Source organism: Cyanistes caeruleus, unplaced genomic scaffold (assembly GCF_971803275.1).
Source record: "Cyanistes caeruleus unplaced genomic scaffold, bCyaCae1.hap1.1 HAP1_SCAFFOLD_230, whole genome shotgun sequence".
In the NCBI taxonomy this organism is placed as follows: Eukaryota; Metazoa; Chordata; class Aves; order Passeriformes; family Paridae; genus Cyanistes; species Cyanistes caeruleus.
Window position 1 is genome coordinate 93,592 of NW_028256013.1, and position 11,409 is coordinate 105,000.

General features: G+C 56.1%; 1 protein-coding gene across 1 annotated transcript; it reads left to right on the plus strand.

Annotated features, from left to right (window-relative positions):
* The first annotated feature begins 366 nt into the window (after positions 1-366).
* Positions 367-6,345, plus strand: LOC147645559 (maestro heat-like repeat-containing protein family member 7). Its single transcript, XM_086874470.1, has 16 exons — positions 367-1,012; positions 1,112-1,267; positions 1,537-1,601; positions 1,711-1,860; positions 2,050-2,198; positions 2,503-2,650; positions 2,900-3,087; positions 3,172-3,309; positions 3,588-3,702; positions 3,875-4,012; positions 4,226-4,402; positions 4,539-4,694; positions 4,853-4,954; positions 5,178-5,280; positions 5,561-5,617; positions 5,908-6,345. Exons 1-16 carry the CDS (start codon positions 889-891, stop codon positions 6,105-6,107), a joined length of 2,166 nt encoding a protein of 721 aa, XP_086730596.1. The 5' UTR covers positions 367-888; the 3' UTR covers positions 6,108-6,345.
* Positions 6,346-11,409: the final 5,064 nt, after the last annotated feature.

The following is an 11,409-nucleotide window of genomic DNA, read 5'->3' on the forward strand; positions in this document are numbered from 1 at the left end:
GAGAGCCCCTTGATTTCAAGATTATCATAATTCGGAGGGAGGGGGTCTACATTTTTCATTCCAAGGGAGGCTCCTGCCCTCCCTAGCAGACACCTGTCTCTCAACACTGAGACATTTCCATGAGTAAATTTTACAAAGTTTTCAATAAAATTCTTATTGATAAATTTGCCTCCATTTCATTTCTAACAAGCTGTTCCTAAAGATCCCGTCAGGCTGTCTTAGACACTTTGGGCAAGGGATTCCTTCCAAGCTGGGCCACTTGGTGGGGGGATGGGGGCGGCCCCAGGGCAGAGGGCAGGGTGTGCAAGGGCCCTTTGTGACACGCTGCAGCACGGTCACCGTGGGATGGTGGCAACGGGAGCAGATGTCAAAGGGCCCTTTGTGACACGTGCTGCCATAGGAGCTGGCGGTGACAGGGCCACGCCACAGTGCTCGGTGCACGCGACGGGTCAGGACGCGCCAGAGCGGTGCTGTGAGGAGCCCCCGCACAGCGCACTCCTTTGTGTCGGACCTGGAGCTTTTCTGAAGCACTATTACTACAGGTGACCTCGAGGCCAGACCACAGGTCTTGCTGACCTGTGGCCTTGCTGAGCCTTCCTTCTTAAGGTTCTCTTGAGGGCAGACCGTGGGACTTGGTGACCCGGAGCTTTTCCGACGTGTCGCCCATCCCTGCAGTCTCTGCCCTTGAGACCAGACCACAATCCCTGTCGAGGAGCCTCCTGTCCTTGTGGCAGGGGCCCTCAACACCCAAGTGCAGGACTCGCTGTCTTGCAATCTTGCCAGGACTTGAGTCTTGCAGGTGCCTTCCAGGCACGACTGCAGGACTTGCTGACTCTGAGTTTTTCCGAGCCATCTCTCCTGCAAGCAGCCATAAATCCAGTCACTGCCATGGAGCAGAGACCCCCAAGAGTGCCCAAGTTGGCCTGGCTTGAGGAGCAGGAAGAAGAAGGCTCTGGAGCTGTCCTGGCACAGGAGTCTGAAGAGGTGCAGGAGTTCCAGGCACCACAGGAGGGTGAGTTGCAGAGCTCAGCCTTAGGGCTAGTGCCTGTTGCCAGCTTGGCCCCATCCCATTACATGCCATGCCATCCCCTGGTGCTGTTCCTATGGAAAGGATTGGAGAGTCTGGAAGATTTGGAGCAGCGACCCCCAAGAGTGCCCAAACTGGCCTGGGTGGACAAGGAGGAAGAGGAGGTCGAGGAAGAAGGTCCTGGAGCTGCCCCAGCACCAGAGACCGAAGAGGTGCAGCAGTTGCAGCCGCTGGAGGAGGGTGAGTGGCAGAGCTGGGCCACAGGGCTGGTGCCTGCGGCCATCTTGGCCCCATCCCATCCCATTGCATCCCATCTCATCCCATCCCACACTGTCCTGTGGAGACACACCCATGGACAGCACAAAAAAGGGGCTGGGGCTGCCCCCGCAGCAGTGGCCGTGCTGCATCCCCTGGGGCATCCCAGGACTGTCCCTGCCTGGGGAACGCAGGGCTGGGCTGTGCTCTCCGGCCTCTCCCGCAGCCCCTCAGCTCTGGCTGCTCTTTGCCAGATGCAGCCATGGATGGCACACAAGAGCAGGACACCGCCCGTGGCCGCTTCCGCAGAGCAGCGCAGGTACCTGCAGCCATCCCCACCTGGGCTGGGCCTGCTGGCACTGCTCAGCCCAGCACCGCACTTGGAGCACTCCATGCAACTTCCCTGCCTTCCTGCCCTTCTCCTACAGTTTCTTTACCAATACATCAAGAGAATTGGCAAGGAAGACACCAGTCCCATGGACACTGAGGTCAAGACATCCTCAGAGGTCTTGGTAGAACAGAGCAGCGCTGCCCAGCTGGATCTGCTTGTAGAGACGGCTCTTTTCAATCCAGAGCAAGTAAGCAGCCTGTGGCCAGCCTTTGATCCTCCAGCAATTGCTTGGCTTTCCCAAGCCACGCCTGCTGCTCACTTGGAGCTTTTGAGGCCATGGCAGCGTGCTGGAAGAGAAGCACTTGTCTGAGGAAGAAGCTGGGCACATTGCTGACTCCCTCTGCTGGCATTCCAAGTCTCCCTGTGCCTTCTCCAGGTGCCCGGCGTGGTGAGGTACATCCACCAGTGGCTCATGGCCAATGAGGCTGCTGAGCACAGGATGGACTGGGCCCTGATGCAAGTGGCCGAGGCAGAGCCCGATGATGTGGCCATCACTCTCCTGCGGGTGGCCCCAACGTGTGACAGGTATGGGGCCCAGCTGCCCCGAGGCCTCAGGGCTCCCCAGCCCATCACCCTGTACAGCCCGGCCCAGGGCTGTGAGCAACACAGATTTGCAGGGCCCTCTGGCTGCTCCCTTTGCCAGCCCTGCTACAAAGTCGGCCCCCGAGCCCACTGCCGTGCTGCCAGCCTGCCCCTCAGGGGCCTGTCCCCACAGGGCTGGGCTGCCTGGCTGCTGCTGCCGCTCAGGGCCAGTGGGCACAGGCAGAGCTGGCGGCCAGCTCAGCTCCCCGCTGCTGCCCAGCCCACGGTGCTGTGTCTGACCCCGCAGAGCTGCTATGGCCATGTGGACGACCATCTTGCTCTCGCCCTGGATTTCAGAGGAAGTGACACCGCTCCTCATCAATGTGGTGGGGAGCTGGCCGCAGAAAAACCTGGGCACCTCTGATGGGGACAAGACGGCTGTCTTTTCCCTGACTGTGAGTTTCTGGAGCTGGCCTTTGCTCACCGCAAGGCCGGCCGCCTCTCCAGCAGCTCTGTTGCCTCCTTCCCCCACTGCATCTCCCTGCTTCAGGCACTGGCCACAAACCTGGCCTAGGGGCAGCTTCAGGGCCACCAGGCCCGCTGCTCCCCCTGTGTCTGCCCCGGCCTCTCCCTGCCACGCTCAGGCCCTGCCACACGGACGCCCCGGCACTGAGCGCTGTCTCAGGCTGCTTTGTCCTCTGCAGGCAACTCTGGTGATGTGGAAGATCCTCCAGGGGCCCTGTTGCCCACAGATCCTCACAGTCTATTTCCCCCGCCTCTTTGTGCATCTCCTCTTCCAAACGTACTTCAGTACTTTGTATATGACAGAGGACGTCCATACCTTCTGGAAGGAATGCCAGGAGCAACACGGCCTCTCCACCAGCCCCAACAGGTATGCCACTCCTCCTGTCCCTGCCACTTCCCCAGCCTCAGAGCCAGCGCTCCCAGCGTCACCTGGGCTTTGCTGTGCACACAGGTTTGCAGTGCAGACCCTGAAGGCCCTGCTCTCCAGTCTCCACTTGGAGCATGTGGTGGTGGCAATGGAACGCAAGCGTGGCTGGGACACGCTGCTCTGTGCTGACACCCACCACTATGCCGTGGGTCTGCTGGCCAGGTGAGCCCCCCTTCTCCCCACTGCCTCTGACGTTTGTGCCCCCTTCCCGGGATGCCCCCCACAGTCCCCGTGGCCATGGGCCTGAGGACCTCGTCACCGAGGGATGGCCAAGGAGACTGCAAAAGGCTGTGAGAGGAGGGTGCCCAGGAGCAGCCACATCTGAAGGGCCCAAATACCCTCACAGGGTGCTGGGGCAATAGGACAACTGTGTCAGTCAGTCCTGGGAGAGGTTTTTTGCACCCTTGCTGAGACTCTTTCTGCCATTTTCTGCCTTCCAGGGTAATGCGCCGTGCATCCGCCCACTTGTGTAAAGGCATCTTAAGCTACCTGCTTGAGGTGCTCAGCAAACCGTTGCCACACTGGGATGTCTCTGCCATGGCATTCCTTGTGGAGGTGAGCCTGATGGCCAGCACTACCTCGCTCAGCTCCCTGCCAGCCCTGTCCCCTGGCATAGCCACAGCTGCCTGGGACGGCACCCGCGCCCTGTGCTGCTGCCTGGGCCCAGCCCTGCGCACTTCCAGGCTCCTGCCGGCCAGCTCCCCTCTCACTGCCCTGTGCCTTTCAGCTCCTAGATTGCCTGGACTTGAGTGACTGTGGTGACAGCCTAATGGAGATCTTGTATAAGTACCTGTGGTACAACTCCACAGAGATGCATCACCAGGTTCTCAGGGCTCTCCTCCTGCTAAAGGACCGTCCCTCCATGGTGAGAAGGGGGCAGCAGCTGAAGCCGTGTGGGCAGCATGAGGCTGGGCAATGCTGTCACTTGGCCTTGGCTGGCCTTTGCCTTGGGCGCTGAGGCAGCTCCTCGCAGCTCTCCTGCCTCCTGCTTCAGCTGCCCGAGTGCTTTGGGACAGCCCTTTGGCCTCTGGGCCCTGCGGCAGCTGCCCGGGCTTTCACACCCTTGTGTTCTGCACAGGCCGAAAGAATTCAGAGCCTGACAGGAAGACTAGTGCACCTCCTGTGGGACTTGGACAGTGACGTGGCCAGGATGAGCATTGCTCTCCTGAGCTATATTTTCCTGGATGAAGAAACCCCAATATCCTGGCGCAGGGCCCTGCAGCTGGCTGAGCCGCTCCTGAAACTCCTGGACAATGTAAGGCTCTGTGCCCCAGCCACGGCCACTGCCTGCTGCCCGGACACTTTGTGCCCTGTGCATTTGCAGGCCTGCGCCAATGTGGGCCACAAGAAGCCAATGATGAGGTCATTTTTCCTTCCTTCCTTTCATACAGCCTGATAGCCAGGTGCAGCTGCTCTCCATGTCTCTCCTTCGAAGAATGATGTCGTCGGCAGAAGAAGAAGGAAGAAAGCCCCTGAAGGAACGAGTGTACCAGAGCCTGCTCCCACTCTTTTTCCACTGCCAAGATGAGAATCGGCATGTGGCAGAGGTGAGGACTCCTGGGCTGCTGCTGCGCCTTGGCAGGGGGCTCAGCTGCCTCCTGCCCTGACGCAGGCTTGCAGGCTGCAGCCTCCTCCAGCCCTTGGCACTGGGACACTCCTGTGCCCTGCCTTGTGGGGCCATTTGCGGCTCTCTGCTGCTCCCCAGGCCTCTCGGACAACGCTCCTTCGCGCGGCTGGCTTCCTGAAGAGACCAGACCTGGAAAAAGCTGTGAGGAAGGAGAAGCTGTGGAAGTTTGCCAAGCTCGTGGTAAGGGCAGGCTGCAAGTGCCAGCCAAAGGCTAGAGAAGCCCCCTGGCCCCGGTGCTCAGTGTGTGGGGCTGGCAGCTGTGCCCCTGCCCACTGCTGCACCCGGGGGCCGCACGGCTTCTCAGGGCTGGCCGGGCACGGGAGGCCGGGACTGGCCGCAGGCAGCAGCGCCCGGCCGAGGGACAGAGCCCGCGCCAACCCTTCCCTCCTGCCGCTCTCTCCAGCTGGCAGACCACAGGATCCCCTTGGCCCAGCACCTGCGCCGGGCCCTGCAGTACCTGCAGGACCCACAGGAGACCCTGCGAGAGGCGGCCATCAGGGTCATCGGTGAGTCCCGAGCCCGGGCTCCCTCCCCGCCCCGCCGCAGCTCGGCCCCAGCCCCGGCTGCTGCCCCGGCAGCGGCACCCGGGCCCGGCGCCCTGGAGCCCCGGCTGCCCTCGGGGCTGCTGCTGCCGGCCTCTGGCAGCCGTGCCCTTGGGCTGAGTCAGGGTGCGGCAAGGGCCCGGGCTGAGCCCTGCCGGGGCAGGAGGCCGTGTGGCCGCAGGGCTGGCAGCGCCGCTGGCAGGGAGCTGTGCTGCTGGGACCCTGACAGGCTCTGTGTTCTCAGGGATGGCCGGGGAGCAGCTAAGGGGGCAGCACGCAGAGCTCCAGGTGTTGTGCAGAGGTGAGCCACGGCAGCGGGCTGACAGTGGTGGCTGTCGGGGGCAGCTGCAAGCCCTGGCCAGGCTGTGGAGGGCTCTGCTCCCTGTGCCGATGAGGGACGGCGTGGGCAGAGCACAGTGAGATTTCAGGGCCACGTGGGGCATTTGTGGCCAGCAGCTTCGGGCTGACCCCCTTGGTCCCTGCTCCCTCCTGGCCAAGGCAAGAGCCGGCTGGCATGGCCCTGGCAGGGGGCTCTCGATGGGCCCCCACAGCTCTGGGGTCTGACTGTGGCTCTGTTCGTCTCTCTTGCAGCCCTCGAACGCCTGACGGAGGACAGAAGCGGTGCCGTGTCAGATCTGGCACTTGAAACGCTGTATGTCCTCCGGGCTATCCAGAGTGCCCGTTACTCCATTCTCCAGAGGATGCAAGACCAAATCCTCAGGGCATGGAGGACACGGCCTCGTCTGTCGGGCCTGGGCTGGCTGCGCTGCTGGAGGTGTACTCAGAGCTGACCTGAGAGGCTCTGTCTTCTGGGGCCACATGGGCCAGCCAGGATTTTTTTTTTCATAAGGGTTGTTCTTTTCCTTTTTTCTCTTCTTTTTACTATGTAAATAATGTAGGATATGTTAGGGCTGAGAGGCTCTGTCTTCTGGGGCCACATGGGCCATCTGTTAGTTTTTGTTTGATAGAGATTGTTCTTTGTTTCGTTTCCATCTAGTATGTAAATAATATAGGATATGTTATAAACCACAAGAGTCCCAAGACCTTTCTTTTGCTGCCCAGGGTGTGCGGGGCATAGGGGAAGAGAGGGAAAAGGGTTCTTGTGTTCAGCAACCTGCCAGGGCATGCAGTGGTGCAGGGGAAATGGCCAGAAGCCCCTTGGCCTTTGGTGGTTGTGCTGAAGCCACAAGCCCTGTGGCAGGCAGGAAGCGCCATCTGTGTCCTGCTGCCCGTGTGTTGCTGCCGTGATGGCTGAGGAGCTGCTGGAGCTCCTGTGGGGCTGCGGCGCTGCTGCCGGGCCAGGCTGGGGGAGCCCCTGAGGGCACGGGGTGCTGGGAGGCCGTGAAGGGATGAGGGGCTGCGGAGGCCCAGACGGGACAAGGCAGTGGGAAGGCACGAGGGGGATGTGTGAGGGAGTGGGTGGCAGGAGGTTCCAAGGGGACAGAAGGCCCTGGAGGAGCCGGGGTGGTGGGAAGCCCTGAGGAATTGGGTGTCAGAGGCCATAAGCAGCCCCCGGGCAGCCGCCTGGTCCCTGACACGAGGCTGCTCCGGTGCTGCCCCAAAATGTCCCCCAGGCCTGCAGCAGAAGGCCTGGAGGCTGGGACACCACCCCAGCGGGAGGGTGGGGACAGCCCAAGGTGCCCAGGCTGGGCTGGCTGGGGACATGGAGGGCAGGGGGTGCTGCCAGGCCACGGCCACTGGGTGCCTTCAGGAAGGGGCAGTGGGCAGAGGCAGGGCTAACAGCCAGCCCGGGCCCTCGCGGCTGCCCAGGCCACGCTGCTGTGACTGAGGCCCCCCTGACACAGAGCTCGGGGCCCACAGAGCTGCTGCCACCATGGGGAGGGTGGCGATGTCTCCTCCAGCAGGGCTGCCCAGTGGCTGCTGCCCAAGCGGCTCTGGAGCCCACAGAAACAGCAGCAGAGTGTGCCCAGGAACAGCAGCAGCCCCAACGTCAGCACCTGCGCACTGAGGCGTCCGCAGCAGCCGGGTGCCAAACAGGGGGAGGCTTTGGGCACAATTGCCTTTGCTTTGGCAAAAGGCTTCAGCAGAGTTGGCCACAATGGCTTTCTCTTCACTTGCAGCCTCACAGCAACGCTTGGCAGCTTCAGCTGCAGCCTGTGCCTGTGACTGACTTGGATGGCCGTGCTTGAGGGCGAGCTCGCCTTCCACACTCAGGTGTCCCAAGGCAGCGGCATTGGCACCATCCTGAGTGAGAGAGAGAGAGAGAGAGAGAGAGAGAGAGAGTCTGATGGGGCAGCTGCCCTCCCTGTCATCTGTCCAGGCACCTTAAAGACACATGAAACCAAATCCTGCACTTGCTTGGAACAAAGGAAGAAGCAGCATGTGCTGAAAAAAACCAGGGACTTACACGGCTCAGTTTTGCTCTCCACTTGGGCAATCCCAGAATCCCTGAGCACTTGGTGTTGCAAAGTATCATCAACATCATCCAGCCTCCAACCACCCTGCCATGGGCACAGGTGGTGTGCAGGCACAGGTGTCACTAGAATTGGGAGAACACTTTTCCATGTTGACCTTTTCCTCTCCTGGATTTCAAGCAGAGATGAAAACATCATCTGGTGAATGACAGGTGAATAGTGTAGCTCACAGAACTAGGAGTAGGAGTCTCCAGTGGCCCATGGTGTGTCCATTTAACCATTGTTAGATTGTCCAGTTGGAGCTCAGCCCGATGCAGCCCGGGCACGGGCACCACGCTGGTCCATTTCAGCATCCCAAAGTCTTGGTGGCTCCCTGTGCACCCATTGTCTCCTGAATCCATTCTTGAATTCCCAGTTACTGCTGTGCTGGACATGAGAACACAGGAGCAGCTTGTTTGCCTCATTCTTGCCTTTTGCTGCTCCTGCCTAAAGGAATCAGCAGGACTATATGCTGATGGAATGGGATCGCCGAACAGCAGGGACTTTGTCTCTAGAGTCTAAAACTAAAACCTTGTCTGACTGTTCAGACACTCTAAAATCCAGGGTGAGAATGACAGCTTTGGTATGGAAGAATCCTAGAAATCATGACTTGTGATTTTTCTAGTCAAGGATTTGAATGCCAGTGTGGAAACTACCAAAATATTCAAACTTGTTTTCATTGGCAACCCTTTTGAAATGGCATCAGCAGACCTCCAGGGGACAGGGTATGACAGTGGGGACAGTACTTGGCAGCTCATGGCTTCAGATGTGGGAGGTAAATATTTTCCCTAGGTACACATTGAAGTTCAAGTTTTCCCAGGGTTTGGATTGACTGGTCATTGCAGGTAACTTTAATCAATGCAAAAGGATGTAAAAGCAGAGTTTCTGGAGAATGTGCACTAGGGAGGGAATAGGGAGAAAATCTTGAACACAGCCAGCAGGCTCTGGAAAAATTGATAAAAATTAAAATTAAAAATAGATGTAGCACTGTGACTGTTCAGGCAGGCCTCTTTGTGTCTAGAGGTGATCGTAAAACATTTTAAAATCATAGGAAATTCGGGAACTCAGAAAGAAAGTTAGGCTTGGCAAGCCCTGGGAAAAGTAGGCCCTGGAAATGTTAGGCCTTGTGCTTGCTAAAGATCATGTGAAACTGCACCTGTGTAATCAATATATGATAATTGATAGAATTGTTAGATGTGATTAGATATAATTATTGTTTAAAGAACATGAGGAACAATGTTAGGGGGCTGAGGTGGGATCACGAGAAATCCATGCTTGGGTAAAAACAATGCATACAATAGAACAATGTAAGTTTAATAATTAATATGTAAGTTATATAATGATAGAGTACCAAACATGTTCAGCTCAAAAGCAAGATGGGTCAGATTTGGGTCTGTGTACCCCTGACACCCAGAGCTCTTCACTAAAGCACCTTCATATAATCATTGTGTGATGATGTGTGTTCCTGAACTCTAACATTTTGGTGACCCAGATGGGACCTTGTGAGTGCTGCTGAGTGAGCTCGCGACCCGATCCTGCTCCAGCCGGCACCGAGGGATTCTCGGGGAGCCCATCAGCCGCGACCGTCTGCGCTGCTCACAGCGTCCCCAGGAGAAGAGGTAAGGTGCTTTCACTTTGGTTTGGGTGCCTGCCAATAAGACGCAGCAAAAGCTGCGCTTGGTTGGGCTAAAGGAATTCCTGTTGGGATTGCCTGGGCGCCGTCCGTCAGACGACTGCGAAAGCGTCGCAGGTTCGGCATTTGTGGTGTATTGTAGTTGTGACATGGAGAAGCTTAAAGGGGTTTTGGGCAGCAATGCTCTCATAGCAGGTACTTCTCCTTTGGGGTGCTTATTAGCACATTGGAAACAAGGTCACTTTGGGGAAGAATTACATAAGGCTGAATTGATTTTGGTGAGATCTCCCCATGGAAAAAGACCCCTGTGACACTGTCTCATCTGTTGGTAGCTATAACCTCTCTCTTTCTTTACTTTGTTTCTCCTCTCTCTCTCTCTCACTCCCTCTCCTCTATCACATAACCCTTGTTATCACTAAAATAAATGTACATTATTGCTGTTGTGATTTCAACTGAAATCCCTTGTGTCCTTTTTGCCCTCTGAGATCAAAGAAACTTCTCGCGACTCCCACTGGCGTTAGCGAATCGTGACATTTAAACTGGAGTCACGGACAGGATTTCTGACAGACAGAAGGGCCTGCAGGTTTGTTGTGCAGTCTGTATTAGGGGAAAGATGTTTTGCTCCAGCCGCACCCAGCCCGACACTCCCAAGAGAGTGAGCGGTGTCTAGAAAGCAAGGGGGGCAACTCGAATTTCCCACAAACTGCACACGCCGAGGTGAAAAGCACCCCACACTCACTTGAGGGCTCTGTCTGCAGAATTTCACAAAAGATCTCTTAGTGCAAAAGGGTGGGAATGTTTTTGTTGTTGTTGTGTGTATGAATTTTGAGTGCTTGGTGTAGCAAAGAGACAATCAGAATTTTAAACTGAAAGAGTGCCTCCCGAGCAGATTTGGCCTTTTTACCCACACAGGGAAGCAAAAAGCAGTGTGTGTGTGTCTGTGGGTGTGGGTGTGGGTGTGTGTATAATTGAAGTTTATACCTCCCTGTAGTGGATTTCCCTTTGTAAAAATGACTGAAAAGGGCAGTGCAGAAATTAAAGCTGCATTTTATGCTCTGTTAGCAAAACACAATGCCAGACCTTCTCCGGGAGGGGAAAAGCAGGCGCTTAGTTACTGGTTTAATTTGGAAAATGTGATTGATAGAGTGTGTTCTTTACAAGATGAAAGAAAATTTAAATTGGTCAAAAATCAAACTCTACTCTGCTCAGTTTTGGGAGCTTGTTTTACAGCAGCTCCAAAAACTGGCTTTAAGCAAAGAAGTGAGGAAAGAAGAGGGGGAAACCCCTCTCCTGAATCAAATTTACCCTCCAAAAGAGCTAATTCATTCCAGTAGAAATGATGGACCTGTAAAAATGGCAGAAGAAAAATCAGAGAAAGCAAAGGTGTTAGATGCATTGGTTCTCTTAAGGAAAACCCAGACAAGAGAAAAGAATTCTCTCACTGCCAGTATTGGTGGTCACTGGAGATAAAGAAGGGGGTCCCCAGCAAGGTAATAGATGGCTTCTCACTTCAAAGTTGAGTGAAGTTGTTTCTAATTGGCACTGTCCCAAGTTCATTGTATGGAATGCCCCATTGGATAACCCAGCACAGCTCCACAGGCTCTGGGCCGTGAGCCAAAGCCGTCTCCTTCTCAGCTTCTGGGAGTGGAGCCCAAAGAGCCTCAGAATCAGGGAAACTGGGAACTCTGCTTCTCCTGGGTGAGCAGAGAGGCAGAGGTTGCTTTTATTTCAAATGCTCACGAGAAATAACAAAACTGGAGACATATTGATTACAGCAATAGTGTGTAGAGAATATTTGAACAGAAGGTGGGCATGATATTTTAGTAAAGGCCTGTCTGCACAAACCAGCCCTTTGGTATAAGTTGTGATATTAAAGGCTCATGTCCTTGAAACTTTCCTGAAGCAGAGAGAATGAAGCAAAACAATATCCTTGTGTATAAGGGAAAAAATGTAAACCTGTGTGGATTAACCAAGAGTAACTTGCTTAGCCCAGGGACCCTGTAAAACCCTATAAAAGTGTGCTAAAAATAGAAATAAACGATGTTC

Excerpts from the sequence above, each read along its gene's own strand:
- LOC147645559 (XM_086874470.1), top strand. The coding sequence starts at position 889 with ATGGAGCAGAGACCCCCAAGAGTGCCCAAGTTGGCCTGGCTTGAGGAG. Across the intron at positions 4,013-4,225 it reads TAAAGGACCGTCCCTCCATG|GCCGAAAGAATTCAGAGCCT; the intron begins GTGAGAAGGGGG and ends TGTTCTGCACAG. Across the intron at positions 5,618-5,907 it reads GCTCCAGGTGTTGTGCAGAG|CCCTCGAACGCCTGACGGAG; the intron begins GTGAGCCACGGC and ends TCTCTCTTGCAG.